At 32.2% G+C, this 17,313-nt stretch overlaps 1 protein-coding gene across 7 annotated transcripts in view; it reads right to left on the reverse strand.

Moving 5' to 3' along the window:
* LOC106871441 (transient receptor potential-gamma protein) overlaps positions 1 to 17,313 on the reverse strand; it is a 51,479-nt gene that overhangs the window by 15,667 nt on the left and 18,499 nt on the right. For 4 of the 7 annotated variants that reach the window (XM_089361348.1, XM_089361349.1, XM_089361347.1 and 1 more), the window contains exons 4-8: positions 16,325 to 16,559; positions 13,332 to 13,466; positions 11,949 to 12,088; positions 10,755 to 11,104; positions 3,401 to 3,596 (exon numbers count right to left, since the gene is read on the reverse strand). In XM_089361348.1, coding sequence (XP_089217474.1) covers positions 3,401 to 3,596; positions 10,755 to 11,104; positions 11,949 to 12,088; positions 13,332 to 13,466; positions 16,325 to 16,559 — 1,056 coding nt within the window. Of the gene's footprint in view, positions 1 to 3,400; positions 3,597 to 5,160; positions 5,357 to 10,754; positions 11,105 to 11,948; positions 12,089 to 13,331; positions 13,467 to 16,324; positions 16,560 to 17,313 lie in introns of all 7 variants that reach the window. The other 3 variants (XM_089361345.1, XM_089361344.1, XM_014917909.3) reach the window with 1 other exon arrangement.

A 17,313-nucleotide genomic window follows, 5' to 3' on the forward strand; every position in this document is an offset into this window, starting at 1 on the left:
ATTAGATAAAATCATTTTATTGATTTCTTATTTAATAACAGATCCACCCACATTTATGAGGATAGTTGGGGGTTGTAGTCTTTTGTATCTTCCCCCTACACATTACTGGTACTTGATTTTATCAATCTTAGAAAGTTGGACAACAAAACTGACCTTGGCCTGATTTGAATTTAGAAGGTAAGGTCTTGAATTCTCACAAAGAATTTTGTCCATGTCTTTAATGCTTCTGTCAACTGACCATAATTGTCATCAGCATGGTAAATTGTGTGAATTATGGGGGAAAAAATGTAGGAGTTGTCTTAAGTATGAGATATCTACCTCTTGTTGATGAAGTTCTCACAATTAATTAGTTTTGTAATTAGTTATGAAGAAATCATAAAAGATATCATTTCTAAACTTCTAATTAATTAAGAGAAGTTTCAGTAAATGAAACCAAAGATTAATTGCTGTTCTGAGTTTATAAATAAAATAGAAAACAAATTATATCTTTGACTCTTCTGAATGTATAATCTCCATAGTTAATGATTTAAAATTTCTTAGAATAATAAAATCATCTTTTTAATTAGCTATTTCTTTGGTTTCCCTTTACCATAATACATAACAATAAATTAACAATAATTAATATAGAAATTTTATGTTGTTAGTTCAAATTAGAATGAATTGTAACGATAATAATAAAAATAATGATGTAATAAAAACGATAAGAGTGTGGCCACATTAGAATAAAATTCAACATCATGCTTATTACATTGGTAAAAAAAAGAAGCAAACAGCAAGAATTTTCACAACAAGATATCACAAACAATGAAGGCAGAAAGATAACCAAGATTATTGCAGCTTGAAAAATTTCACTTCAAATTATCCCATATATATATATATATATATATATATAACATATACATACACATACACATATATACATACTTACACACACACGCACATGTGTGTGTATATATATGTATGTCATGTATGTGCCCCAGTAGGCAGGGCCACAGCCTTTGGGCTGAAATGTATTAAAGAATAAAAGTATATATATATATATATATATATATATATATATATATACATACACATATATACACACATATACATATATATATTACGTATATACATACACACATACACAATACAAACATATAAGTATGTATATAATGCATATATGAATCTATGTATGTGTACACACACAGTACACATTATATATATGTATATATATGTATGTATATATATATGCATGTAAGTATATATATGTACATATATATATACATACATATATATGTGTATGTGTATATACACACACACACACACACATATATGTATGTATGTATGTATGTATATATACACATACATATATATATTTGATGTACATCTCGATTGAGTATTCATTGGAGAGATTAAAGTATGTTAGATAGAAAATGAATCGAAAGCTGAACAAGAAAAGCATTCGCCACAAACCAACCTTTTACAGCTTACCACTACATTGCTCTCTGGCCAGACAAACTTATTGGTGCAAACACAAATATAAGGAGGAGGGTTTGAAAGGTGCATCAATTTTTACATCAACTAGAAATTTACAAACTTTCTAAGATGTAAGACTTGCAAAATTTTAAACTAGTTTTTGATTTACTTGAAGTTGTTTTCAAACTTAGTTCTATACTCAATTATTAAAATAATTCTTTATTATATTTAAATACATAGCATATTCTATTAAAGATTTAACAATGAAATGGTTTAATATCTATTTATGGTTGTTTTTCTTCTTAATATTTAAACCTTAAATAGTTGCAGACTCTTCTCTGCATTTCTCTTGTTTCTGGATATTTAAACATTTTTTCAGGTAATTCTACATAAATATATTCTCGTGGAGATAATTATAATTTTATACATTTCAATCTGATGTTAAATTGTTATAAAATCTGTTGACTCTTTTCAGAAAATCTGTCAGTCTGCCTGTCTGTATATGTGCACGTATGCACATGTAATTATGCATGTGTATATATATGTGCATATGTATGCATGTAATTAACTTTAAATGAAAAAAATTATTAAATTATATTTTGAGAATACTTTACATATTTGTAAGTGAATTTGAAGATTCCAGGGTGTTCTTCTCTCAACAGAACCCCAAAACTTCAACATAATCGAACAAAGTGTAAATGAGCAGAAAATGGATGAATCAAAGACATTCTATGGAACCGATCCAGTCATTGTTGTTCTCAGACTCACATACATAATAAAATTGTGAGAAAAGAGTGTGTGGATCTGAAGTTCTTTGAGATCCAGATGGATAATGCAATGGAGAATGCATTTCTAAGGAAAGAGAATTGTAAATGATTTATGAAGAGACACTAAAGTAAGGGATTGTGTAGGGATTAGGGTTGAACTAAAAAATTTTTTAACAAAGGAGGTGCTGCTTAAGACATTAAGAGGAGGTAGAGATTGTGCTTCAATTATATTTCCATTTAAATGTCCCTCAGACTTTTAAAACCTGTATATAATTAGATCAGGCATATAATTAGGTATATTATAGCCATTTGTCCTAGTCATTCTTCCTGAAGATATTTCCAACTTAATTCTTATAGTTGTAAAATATTTATTTAGTTTTTATTTATGTAAAACTCCAAACTTTGCTAACAAACTTAGAACATATATGTAATCAAAATTTCAAGTAATTTGGTGCTTACATATCGTTTGAAAAACTTTTTCTCAAATCTCTTTGCTCATTCATAGTCAAAGACCCAGTATTTTTCATAAGGAAATATTAACTTTAAATTCTCCAAAGAGGTTTCAAAACTTCTTTATGTTGAGGAGTTAAGGTGACAATTTTTAAATTTTTTACCATACTAGTTTCTCAATTCTTTTAGCTTCTCTAGAAAAAAAAAAGAAGAACAATATTTTAAATAAGAAATATTAACTCTGGTATTCTTAGATTAATTGATGTTTAAAAACGTCTTTATGCAGAAGTTTTTAAGACAGAAAATTCTTCATTCTTTTAAATGTCTTAAATTTAATAAAATTTTAAAGAAAAATGTATTTTTAAAGAATTATCAGAAGCTTGCTGTGAAGTGGTAAAGAAACTAAAAATATTTTGATGATGAAACAAATAACTTTACTAGAAATGTCTTGAACTGTGACAGTTATCCACTAATTTGACAAGGATTTCTATTAAAGGCCTAACAACTAAACAATTACCATTAAGGATGACTGGAAATATAGATCTATCATTGCACTTTTACTTATATTAATACAGTTTCTCTACTGCAGAAACTACAACTGTTGACATGGTTTCTCTGTGTACCATGTGAAAATACTATTGAACTGTGTGGTTAGTTTGTCTTGCCAGAGCTTTATGTTGTCTGTAAGCTGTAACTTAGGTAGAGCAGACTTAAATTGTATTTCTTACAGATATTATTTGGTATGAGTTGCTCATCATAGCAATTAGCATGTTCAGAAGTACAATTATGGCTATCAAACTGTAACTGCCAAACATCAATTTCCCAATAAGCTCAGTGAAATGGTGAGGTTCTTTCAGATGGGCATCTTCCAGATCAATAAGACCATAAATTGCCCAATATAAACTCTGCAAGATCTCAAAAAGACTGCAAAAGAAGCAGAATATAAGTTATGATCAATAAGGAGAAAGTAAAAGACTTTCTTACAGATATCATTTGATATGATAGTGACATCATAGCAATTAGCATATTGAGCAATACTATAATTGCTATCATACTCTAGCTTCCAAACATCAGTTTGCCAATCAGCTCAGTCAGTTTGTGTGGTTCATCCAAGTGAGCGTTGTCCAATTCTATAAGGCCGTAAAAAGCCCAATTAAACTCTGCAAGATTTCAAAAAGACTGGAAAGAAAAGAAAAAGTTACAGAAATCTTCAGTATTTCTAAGATTATTCAATCTGATTTATTTCTGTGATTTCAGTGTTAAATATTTGCTCTTAGCAGTCTGAAAATTGAAAAAGGTTTTGGTCAATATAAACAAAATTATTTTATATTTAGGTTTCCATAGAATATGATGGATATTACTTGGGAAAATTTCCAGTAAATAATTAAATTCTTTGTTTTCTATGAATATTATAAGATTTTGTTGTGATACCTATTTAGACTCAAATATCACCAGAAAATAAATAATTAATTAGTTGATGCTAGTTACCAACCAGAGTGTTGTACTTAGCAACATCAGGGTGCCATATGGTACTATAGGATATCTTCAGAAAAATCTGTGATGACTTTATATAATCCACCATCACAGCTAATATTATATCCAATATTAATTTATTATCTTCATATATTAAATCTAGACAGTCATAATTATCTTATGTATTGAATATATTTAATCATAATTAAACTTCTATACTTCTGTTTTATGTTACTTTCAAACTGGTGACTATAATAGTATTTATAACATTTTTTATCAAGTGTGAATCAAAGACTTTCATTCATTCCTTGCTTTACTGAATGTATATGTTTTTTTTTTAACTTGATAGATCTGTCCTACTGAATAAACTCTAACAACAATTTTTTCTCTAACTATTTTATAATTAATTCTTTAAAAAATTAAAGTATAAATATTTCATAAAATTATGTCAGTAATTAATTAGCTATTTTTATATTCTAATTGTAATTAAAGTCAAAGAGACAAAATCAAGAAATTAAGTTTGTTGGTGCCAAATTATTTTGGTCTGAAATGGTGCAGAGGTTGTATAAAAGCAGGTGTTTTTTTAGGAATTTGCCAAATGGTCAGGTTTGGAAATCGGTATAAAATTGAAAAATGGTTAAAGTGCCTTGGTAAATCTTGAAAGAAATTGCAACAAATGACTGGATTTAGTTAGTGCTGGCATTTTGGACAGTTCTGGAAATGATGGAGTTGAAAAGGTTCAGCCTGGTAAAGAATTTTTCCTTTATTTTTTTATTTTCTGAAATATCTATACTGAAAGAGAAAAAATATACTTGATATTTTGCCTGTTTAAAAGAAATTGTTAAAGCAACAGCAGTTATAAAAGTTCACACACTTCTGAAAATTATCACAAAAAAGCCTCAGAAAAATTCATTAAAATTGTAAAATTGTAAAATTGTAATGATAAACATGAAAATGTGATGAAAGAATGATGTGTAAAGAATGAAAATGTTGTAGACAAAGGAATGAGTCTTACATAGATGAGTTGGTAGGAATTGCTCATCATAGCGATAAGTAAGTTAAGCAGAATAATAATGGCTATCATACTGTAACTGCCAAACATCAGCTTGCCAATCAGTTCGGTCAGTTTGTGCGGTTCATCCAAATGTGCGTGTTCTAGATCGACAAGGCCATAAACTGCCCAATATAAACTCTGCAAAATCTCAAAAAGACTGGAAAGAAAAGGAAACAACCAATAATAATATAAAGCCACCAATCATGTCAGAGATATGACAACGATTTGCTGGGAATGAATTCAGAACAACAAAGGTCAGATCACAATGATTGTTAAAAACAGATTTTAAATTACTTTTAATCTATTTAAACTTAATAAAATGTTTAGTATATAAATTTAGTCAGACATTATGGATATATCTTCCTATTTTTGATGAAGAATCAAAAATGTCAGTATTTAGAGACAGATATTTGTTTTTTCTGGTGTTAAAACAAAAACATTATTTATTATCAAACCTCTCAAAAGTATGCTTGCATTTTTAGCAAATGTCTCAGCAAAGTGTTGATGCTTAGCAAAAGCTATTTATATAGAAATTACTGATAAGGCATTGTCAAAACCGTGTCTGCATTTTGTAAGCTTTGTGTTGAAAAGCAATTTCATTGAGGGTGGGAATATTGCAAATGTGCAAGGAAAAAAGTTAGCCATTTTAAGATTGATTCAGACTTGTTGAAAATATTTCAGAACTTTAAATTCTAAAACATCCTTGATAAAAAAAAAAAGACTCTCTTTTGTTCTGCCAAATTCAGAAGCAGGATTTTAATTATTTTCCTGAAAGTATTTGTGGTTATTTTACTGTTTTGTTGTGTATTTAGCTGAATGCTGTCAAAAATTATAAGGTAATACAGCTATTAAGACTTGACTCTAGTTATGATAATGTTTGTGACACGATCCAGCTTTCTCAGAGATAATTACAGCTGTAACACTGCGACAAAATTGTAAAGAGATGATTATAGTCATGACACTATTTGTGACACACTTGTAACATTAATTGTTGGAATAGTTTTTTGACTCTTTTCTTTGAAAGATAAATTATTCAAAAGACTTTTATTTTTTTTGAGATTGTCCACCAGCTATTGAGTTGATGGACACTCAGTTGCCATAATGACTCAAATATCAATTATTCTATCAAAACATCAGTAAATTCATTTTGATAAATGGATGTTTCAATTTTTTTCTTCTCTCCTGAATTAAGCTTCTCACTGTTTTGCAAACAAACAGCAAAATACATCAGACATAGCAGTGTATTGAAAGAAATTCTTTGAATTTTTGTCTAAAACCAGTGAAATGAAAGAAACTTAAATATATTTTCTTGATTATGTTAATGTGGAAAACCTTTTATAACAAAATCTTGTTTTTCCTTTATGCTAAAATTGATCTGGAAATTGATCAGTATTTTCCTTAACAGATATATTAACAATTTCTCTTATTTTTAGAATGCTGTAATAGGAATGGTCCCTTGAAAACTGGCTGTGCAAAAATGAAAAAAAAATTAAATGTGAAAAATAAGCTCTGAAATCATAAAAAATGTTAGAATGTTCATTGAAAGCAAAAATATAAAGCAAATTTTTAAAATCATGCAAGAAAACCATTGTAGATATGTGAAAAACGAGAGCCAATAAAGATAGAATTTAGCAGAAATATTTTGATAATTGTTTAAAAGGATCAGAGATCTTCCTCTTTTGATATTTTTGGTACTTTAATTCTGATTTCTTTTGTGATAAACAAATGTCAGAAAAATCTCCCCAGGATAAGGTAACAGTCCACTTTCGGCAACTTTTCTCTGAAAGTCTGCTATCTGTATGGTGGGTAAACTGAAATAATGTAGAATAGAGTATCTTATACAGAGACTTAAGAAGATACCTGCAGTTGGAGATGAACTCAGAGCTTGTGTGTTGAGAGTTCTCTGTCTTCTTATTCAGCTGAGTAAAAAATCATGTTTATTTTGTTTAGCTGGGATTTATTTATAAGTCATTCAGCAAAACAGTATCAGAATATATTGCTTTTAAGCATATACAAATGCTTACACACACACACACACACACACACACACACAGAGTTCTATGATGTCTGAAACTCCACAATATTCCCCCCAATCTTAAATGAAGAACCTAAACTCATCTCAACTTGCCACCATCAATCAAACGTTCTAGTAACTTCCAAGTCCTGTTGACTCATGTCTTGATTATGGACATAAAAAACATATGCTATCTCCCACATGACCAGTCACATGGTCAACGTTATCACATGACCAATCAGGAATCAACATATTAATTAACATTGAAGTAGAACCATGATTGGTCATGTGATAATGTTGATCAAGTGACTGGTCTTGGGGGTGGGGTCGTGTGAGTGGTCATGTAACTAACTACTGACAGCTGTTAATGATTGAATATCATTAACAATACGATTACATGACCAGCCACCCGACCACCTTCACAACCAATTAAAATGCACTGAATATCTTTAAATATCCTAACCAACCAATGCAGTTCATTATTTCAGATTTCCTGATGATGAATGCATTTGACTTGCACAAAAAGCTTTTACTAAGCATGAAGATAGAGTCGTTTCCCAAAACACGAATATGAAGAGATACCTTGGGTATAGTGAGGGGTGATGTTGGGGTGGAATAAAATCACAATCAGGTGTTGAATCAAACAAAATGCGTGTGGCACACATGGCTTGGCTTTTTACTGCAACAAAATCGATTTCATATTCTGTTTATGGAAATATCTTTTTGGTAAAATACCTTGAAACACAACTAAAAGTGAAATGATATTACTAGAGTTTTATTCTACTTGAAGAATTCCTTCTGGATTGAAAGCTGGTTGACATAAGCTGATAATATTTTCTTTAACGAAGCATTTTCATTGATTATTGAGCTGTTATTATTTTGTTAAGCTCAAAAACGTAATATTTTAAATTATGTTTAGACGTTTGTCTGAATGGATTACATTACACAGATTTGATGAACTCAAACTTTCTGAATGTTACAGGGATAAGTTTAAAACTTGTGTAAATGCTTTCTACTGCGATAAAACCCTTTAGCATTTAAACTGGCCTTATCCGGCCCAAATATTCTATTTGGTTTATGTTCAATCTGACCAGATTCCGTCCCTCACTCCTGCCTTACAATGACATTCTAAAAATCATTGAAATCACAGAGCTTTGAGATGATGTAGGATTAATTCAAAACAATGTAAATAAGGAAGCCTTACATTTCAAAGGGTAAGAGCTGAATGCTAAAGGGGTTAATAATGTAAAAAAAAAAAAAGAGTTTAAAACATTAAAATTTCTGTAAATGCTTTCAGCTGTAATAAACCTTAATATATAGTCCTGTAATAAAACTTATTAGTCTTGTAATAATGAGATCCTGATAAAATAAACATTTTCTTTGTTATATAAGGAAAAGAGAATATGTTTCTAGTGAAATGATCGAACTAATGTCATTTATTGAACCATCAACTAAAGTATATCAAACATAAACATCACTGAAAACTAATGCCAAGGTCTCTTCTGGATGTCATCTGAGACAAAAATCTATCATTAAGCTAACTATATTTTATCATACTTGTAGACCCAATCAACTTATCTAGACATCATCGCTGTCTGTTTGACCTGAAAGTTAGACAGCTGATATGATGTCTCATCCCCCCCTCCTCCTCCTCCTCCTCCTCCTCCTCCTCGCCATCATCATCACCATCGTCATCATCATCATTTTACGTCTGTTTCATTTGTCTGAAATTCTTGTCTTCTGGCACACACCTCAGCAAACAAACTCCGGCTATCTTAGCTATTGTATGTGCCTTTTCTTTTTAGTGGGAGTTCATGGTTTTTATGGTTGTATGTCCTTTCTATGACTAAACCTATTTATAACCAGGACGAGGTGCATTTTTATCATGCTACAAGCATTGGTTAGGTTGTCTCCAACAAGACTAAACAATCTTAGTTGTATTGTATCGCTACATCAAAGCATGTCTGTAGCTACCATTTTATCCACAAAGAACAGATTTCCCAGAAAACATAAAAATGAATTTTGTGAAATTAATTCTTAATGATTTGAAATTATCTCCCCTTTTCTTTAAGATTACCATTTACTTTACATTTTCTTTTTCTAACTGAAAGGGATATAAACTTAACAGAAGTAATTTGTATTTTGTGTGTGTGTGTGTGTGTGTATTATCTATATCTTATGTGTATGTATATATGTATGTATGTATGTATATTATAATTCTAGAAATTCCATATAACTTTAAGTTTCTTGAACTAACAAGTGTTTTATGTTGAAATTCTCAGCATAAAATATATTTTACATTTTACTAAATAAGCATCCAGTATTCTTTTCTCTTTGCAAGTAACAATATCTCTAATTCCTTACATCACTCAACGTTATTCACCTATTCTTGTAATTCTTCAATCATTACTCAATAATCTCTAGAATTTTAAATATTCTGGCGAGAATATGAAATTGTGAATTGGCTGAAAAGGTGAAAGAGCAAATAATAATAATAATAATAATAACAAGAAGAAGAATGCAAAAGCAAAAACTTGCAGTGGAATGCAAAATACTCATGTGCATGGCAATTCATCATATTGCATCATTATGCATGATTGTGCAGCATTGTGCACCATTTTGCATCATTATGCATACATAGTTTTGAACAGTTTTCAACATTCTTTCAAATATAATCATGTTACAAAGTAATATTTTTCAAATGTAAAACAACATTGACATCATATGAACAGCAGTAATATAAGAATATAGCTTAATACTAGGCAAATGTAACGAAGATCATGTGGGAGTGGGGGAAGTAGAGAATAAGACAGAGGAGGAGGAGAAGAAAGAAGAGAAGGAGAAAAAGGAGAAGAAAGAGAAGGAAAAAGGAGAAGAAATACAATAATTCAATGGACAAAAAACAAGAAAAATACTATTCTTTGTATTGAAGAACTAAGGTTGGTTGTAAATTGTTGCAATCTGAATTTTTAGACAATGGCTATATATATGTGTGTGTTTGTGTGTTTTATAAGTGTGTGTGTGTGTGTGTGTGTGTGTGTGTATGTATATATCAACATATAAACATGTATATATTTTTGTCCTGTAGGAAAGACAAAGGACTTGAAATATTGGTGCAATTTTTGTGCTTATCTTCAGAATAAAATATATTGCACATTATAAAATGTATTGAGTTATTTCATGTAGAGCCAGTCTTCTCAATTTTTGGATTAACTCTACTACACACACACACACATGCACTAGGATTGAACCTAGAGCTATGTAATTATGAATCAAGAATCTTAACCCTCACAGCCATGCTCCATTAACACATCAAATACAGGCAGGAGTTAATGATGCAGCAGCCATCATATTAAACTCACACCCTGCAGTTGAAAGAACTCTACTTTATAGAAAGACCATTTTATTGGTTGTAAGCTTATTGTTTTGTTATAGAGAAATCATATTATTTACACAAGAACACCAATTGATATATGAATATTAATTAGTATCTGAATATTGATTAGCATATGAATATTAATGAAGTGCTAATGATACTTACTTTGCAAAACTTCTGTATTTGATATCACATGAATGCGTGACACCAGCCTCACATTCTTCTGCTCGGAGAGCAGCGTAGTACCAGTAGAGATGGTTCAATCCACAGGCAAAGGAGAAGAGTACGAGGAAATATACTGATATAAACTTGACAATATCTGCCACCATTCGACCAAGGGAGATCTGTAGAGGTCCCAGGTGGGGATTTATTGTGAAAATATAGATTAATTTTAAGGAACTGAAAATATTGGCACCAGCAAACAAGGCTTCTGCAATAAGGTTTGGATCATAAGCATCCCAGTGTTTTCGTTCTTCATAAGCATAAGGGTTGTTTTCAGCTCTCTCATGGTACACCTGAAATGTACATTAAGGACAATATCACACACACGTGTATACATATATATATATATGTATATCAATTAATAGCAATGGAAGCAATATTGATACCAAAAAATAGTCTTTATATCCTACTTAAACATAGATATCCCATTAGTTCCAGCATTAGTTGAATATTTATAAATAACTTGGAAATATTTCTTGAAAAAGTGAGAGAAAAACTGAAATATGAGAAGAGGACTGACTTGACAATAAAATCTTTGTTTCTTAAGTTACAGAAATAGAAAAATTTAGATGGGAGTGAAAATGGAGTCATTCCATGTTTGTGCTATATCTTTGCCTTTACAGTCAGGCAAGAGATATACAAAACACTCCGTTGTAATCTCAATCTAAGATTCAAAGATGGAAAGATTGGGTTTTCTGTAAACCAGGCTGAGATTTCTGTGAGATAAATCACAGAGAGTGGAGAGGAATGGTTTGAGAAGGAGGCAAAATATAGGAAATGGAGGTTTTCTTCTTTTCTGAGAATAAAAACTTAATGAAATTCTGATAACTTAGTTTAAAAGTAAAAACTATGCGACATATTGACCACAAGTGGCTGATGAAAGTAATGGTGGTCTCTTTTGGCAACACTCTGGAAGTAATATTTCCTGCAAATTTATTTCTGTGGTTGCAACAGAAATTTTCTTGGTTGCTAACCCTTTCGTTACCAAGATTTCTTAATATTTTGAACTTTTGGAAACAGATGTATTTTTTCCATTTTATTTTTCTAACATGAATATGGAATAAAATTTGCAAATAAGATGAGGGTTTGTTTATGAAACAACAACAATAATAATAATAATATGGAAAGCTTATTTACTTCTATGAATGCAAGAAGTCGAAGTGTAAATGTTGCCATGTAGAGAGAATTGGTAACAAAATCCAAAATGTTCCACATGTCATGAATATATTCCAGAGCTCCCTGCATCCAGATCTGCTTGATCTCAGACCATATTAACCCTGAAAGTATAAAATGATTAATTAATAACTAATGAAAGTAAATTACATGGCAAAATGTTCTGTCTCTCTTAAAATGCTCCATTTTGATTCTTCCACACCATAAAACAATTTATTCTGTTTTTTTAACATTTTGTAAGGAGAACTAGTTTGTTCTGATGATTCTGCCATCCATCCACTGTCTTTGATGATCCTGTCCATTTTTTATCAGCACAGTCTATCAAAGACTACATGATCAAATGTGTCCTTCATATTTTTTTTTAATTATCAAACACTAGGATGTGATCTGAGATAGATTTGGCTAATATGTCTAGCAGAATGAGTGACTACATAGAAGCTGTCTGGTTGCCAGCTTCTCTGTAATTCATCAAAGTTTAAAAAAACTCCATCTTTTATTAAAGCAGTCTTGGAGAAAGTATAGAGTTACGTTGATATCACATGTCCTTAATTACTGCATGGCAACAGACTCTATAGGTGTGTGTGAAATGAGATGTTGTCAGTGGGTCTGCAGGATCAGTTGAGCATCATACAAAATGGATTGCTGTAATTTTACTTAAGAGCAGATGTATGGAATACCACAAGAGCAGCAATAGTAATATATATATATATATATGTACACACACACACACACACACACACACACACACACACACACACACACACACACACATATCAACATCATCATCATTATCATTATCATCATCCTCATCATCATTTAACATCCTGGGTATGACAATAAACTGCATCTAGTGGCAAGGCTCCAGTTAGGGAGTTCAGGAGCTGTGGGGGAATGTGGAGTTACCCCTTAGTTGTCATCACTCCCAGGTCTGCTCTGGCCCAGGATAGTAGTACTCGTTAGGGCCCCATTTTTCGGTTGAATAATTACCTTACTTGAGTGGCAACAGTAAAGTATTATTAGCCATTGAAAAGAACCATGGAGAGTGTACTTAACAACACCAGGGCTAGAGCCCCTAACTACACTGTCAAAGAACTTCCTGGTTGTTATGTCTCTGCTGGTTTAGAGCCACAGGCGGGGCCAGTGGATGATGGACCAGTTGTCGCTGAGACAAATATAAAGAACATATTTTTGTCCTGCAGAAGAACCACAAAAACTGGCCCTCTAAATGTGAGGACTGTTCGAATACTGGAGAAGAGAGAGAGGAGCTGGGTCATCTGTTTGAGGAGAGGGGTCAAACTCCAATGACTGTATTTATTAATGGAAGCAAAGAAATGTAAAATAATTTACCAATAACATAACACAATATCATCATTTCTACAATGGTGGCAGGTTTCCCTCTCAATTCTTTCTTCTTTGTTTCATCAAATGGAAACAGGAAAAATAAAGGGTTTTCTATTCTTTGTGAAACCATGATGAGAAGACCTGGAATGGTAAAACAAGGAGAATTATTTAATGGATGATCTCAATTTATTGTCAATTTAAGCTTTTTACCAATGCTAGAAGGATGAAAGGCAAAGTCGACCTTGGTGGAATTTGAAAATAATAATAATAATAATAATAATAATGACAGTACATGGAACAAATACAGGCTGCAAAGTACATGGAACAAATAGGGGCTGCAATAAGGGTGGAACACTTGCAGAAAACAGCACTGCTTGGAACCACTCGAATACTCCAGAAGGTGCTCCAGAAATAAGGGGTGTTACCTTAGTTCACTGGTAGTGAACAGCTGACACCGTAGCACATCTCCAGAGTTAGAAGCCGTGCAAAGGCAATAATAATAATAATAACTCTCTGAGTGGTTGGCTACACTCTCTGAGTGGTTGGCGTTAGGAAGGGCATCCAGCTGTAGAAACTCTGCCAAATCGGACTGGAGCCTGGTGTTGCCATCCGGTTTCACCAGTCCTCAGTCAAATCGTCCAACCCATGCTAGCATGGAAAGCGGACGTTAAACGATGATGATGATGATGATGAATAATGATAGTGAAATAAAGATTAGAAATGCTTTCCCCTTTGTTGATACAGCATAACCAACTTAATGATTGTGTCAACTTCTCTTTTGATAATGAGTGAAGCTATTGCAATGGTGGAAATCCTTCTGTAACTTCAGTAGGTATCCCAGGGTCACAAGCATTTCATCGCTTAGCCCAAGTGGAGCAATGAGGACTGTCTTTTGTTAATTGTAACCACCTTGAATTAGATTTAGTTGCCATGGCAATGTCCTTGGTGGCTTTCTTCAGTTGTTTTGGTCCTATACCAACCTTCTGCAGAAAATAGTTGACTGATCTTGCTGGGAAGCCATGGTTACCAACTTTAATAGGGAATGTGGGTGCATGCCATCTTTTGACAAAATCCTTATTAATCAAGTCTTGATGTTTGGTTTTCTTCATTCGGTAAGAAATGTCAAGTCAGTTTTCTCAGGACATTGTGAGTTCAACCACAAAGATCATTTTGGTGCTTCTGGATAGAAGGAATTTCTCTGGTTGAGGCAAAATTGCTACAACCTCTTCCACAGAGATATCATTCAGATCCAGTTGCATCTCCCAGTCCAGAAATCTGATGCAAAACAGAAAATAGATCCCTCCCATTTTAATAAAAGCCATAGCAGCCTGTATCCCCTTCCTTCTGGAACCTGATACCATTGGTTGGTGCATGTGGACCTTTACTCTCTGCAATTCCATCCACTTGACAATTTCTGTAAGGACTTTATCATGTCTCCACTTGTATCAGAATTCTCCTTGTGCCCTGGGGAGTCTGGTCCAAATGTTGCAGCATTATAATGATGATTATATTAACAACAACAGCAACAAAATACTTTCATCCCTTTAGGGGTCAACAAAGCAAAGCACGAGTCAACTGGCAGGGTTGATGCAACTGACCCCTTCTCCTAAAATTCCTGGCTTTGTGCCAAAAATTGAAACTATTATTATTATTATTATTATTATTTACAATTGCATATCTTATCAAATATGAAAATATTGTCAGCCTAATCCCTGATAATCTCAGACAAATAAAGTAGAGGAAATGACTTCAGTTATTAAAAACAGATTCTGTTACATTTCAAAAACACAATTTAGTTTATATTTAAACTCTTGGAGTTAGAGTTTCACTGACACCATTATCAGATGAAATCATCAACCTAGAATTTGTAGGAATTTCATGTAAATTTAGGTATTCAGTGCTTGTCTAAGAATAACTTCATTAGGAATTCAGTTGGAGAAAAGCATGAAATTAGTGCTGTTTCATCTCTTGGAGATGAAGAAGCAAACTGATATTAAAGAAGACTGGAATCATTTTTAAAAGATAAATAAAGCATAGAAGTGTTCTTTAAAATTCTTCACAGCAATGTCTGAATTTCAGTAGCAAGAGAACTGTTTTGTGAGAATGTGTGTGTGTGTGTGTATTTGCATATATATATATATATATATATATATTCAGTCTCTAACTAGCATTCAAAATAGTAATTTTTCTATTGTCTTGGCGTAACAGCCCTTACCGTTGTTTACACTGTTCTGTCTTGTTTTTACTGTCTTGTTCTCACTGTCCGGTTCTTGTTTACACTTTCACCCTCCACAAAAAATGCCAAATTTTATTTAATTTGCTTTGCGGGAAGGACTGTTCCAACGAATTTGCATATTGTCCTTCCCTTCGAAACGTGGAGTAGATGGAACAGGGACAACTGAAGAAGGGAAATATTCTTTATGTTGCATGTCTCGTTTCTCTTTGTTTTTTTCGTTGTTCAAAAAAAAGTTCGTTTTCTGTTTTCATCTTTGTTTTCGTTTCTCATTTTGTTTAATGTTTTTGTGATGTCCTGTACCCATATATGAATGTATGTATACATATAGATGCAGGTATGTACATATATGTATGCATATATGCATATGTTTATATATTATTTATGTTATATATATATATATATATATATGTATGTATGTCTGTATATCTCTATATACTCATCTCTCTCTCTCTCTCTCTCTCACACACACACACATACACAAACACATGCACATGCACACATACATACACTTATCAGTTCATCCCAAAACTAGTTTTATATAAAACTAGCCGCAGGAAGCTTTCAGAATGTTGACAGATCATTATTTGTGTCTTCTGTCTCCCATTGCAAGGTGTAAGGAGGACAGCTGTACTCCTTCAAGATGTCTGTTGACAATCAAATAGTTTTAGTTTTGATTCTTCTATTTCTCTGTTTGAATTAAGATGTCAAAGGTGAGATTGATTAGTTTTAGATGCAAAATGGCAGAAATGAAAACATTACTTACCTAAGAAACTGATATAAGATGCAGCATGAAGTAAAAATTTGATAAAAGGCTTTCGACAGAGTTTACCAAATCTACTGTGAGGAGCAACCATGTAAATCATACTAAGAACTGGGAACAGGAAGCAAATTGTTAAAGCAATTGTAAGTTGTTTAATGGCAGGCTTTCGTCGGAAGTTGCCTAAACCTTCGTACCATTTAGATGCTAGTAACTGTTGACAATTTGGATGAGAAACAAACTGAAACAAATACAGGACATAATAATAATAATAATAATAACCACAACAACAACAATAACAACATGAGAGAGTTGAGGTCTGTATACACTGGAAGCTGTGCCAACACTATGGAATAACAACAGCAAGAAGATGATATAGACACACGCCAGAAAAGGTCACAGAAAACGAGAAAGCAGCCTTACTTTGGGATATGCAAATACACACAGATAGAGAGATGTTTTCTAATTGATATATCAATACCAACGGTCCAACCCATGCTAGCATGGAAAGCGGATGTTAAACGATGACGATGATGATGATATATATATATATATATACAAAGAACTGGAAATAGAAGTAACTCGAATGTGGAGTCTAAAAACAGAAACAACTCCTATCATAGTAGGTGCATTCATCATCATCATCGTCATCATCATTTAACGTCCATTTTCCATGCTGGCAATAATAACAATAACAATAATATATCTAAAAATCATAATTGTTAGCAAGAATTAGAAATTAATATAGTTTTTCTATTAAGCAGGAAGGACTTTATTCTTCTCTCTCCAAAAATTTGTGTTTTGTTTCAAAGTTCCAATAAGATAATTAATGTTGTAAGTAATAACTGTTTCAGACTTATTAGTTCTTTAAATGTCTGAAAGTTGATTGATTTCCTTCGTGATGCTCAGTTTGTTTATAGGAGTACTCCGTCGGTTACGACGTCGAGGGTCCCAGCTGATACGGTCAATGGAACAGCTCATGCGTGAAATTAATG

Source organism: Octopus bimaculoides, chromosome 13 (assembly GCF_046866305.1).
Source record: "Octopus bimaculoides isolate indiv1 chromosome 13, ASM4686630v1, whole genome shotgun sequence".
Taxonomy (NCBI): Eukaryota; Metazoa; Mollusca; class Cephalopoda; order Octopoda; family Octopodidae; genus Octopus; species Octopus bimaculoides.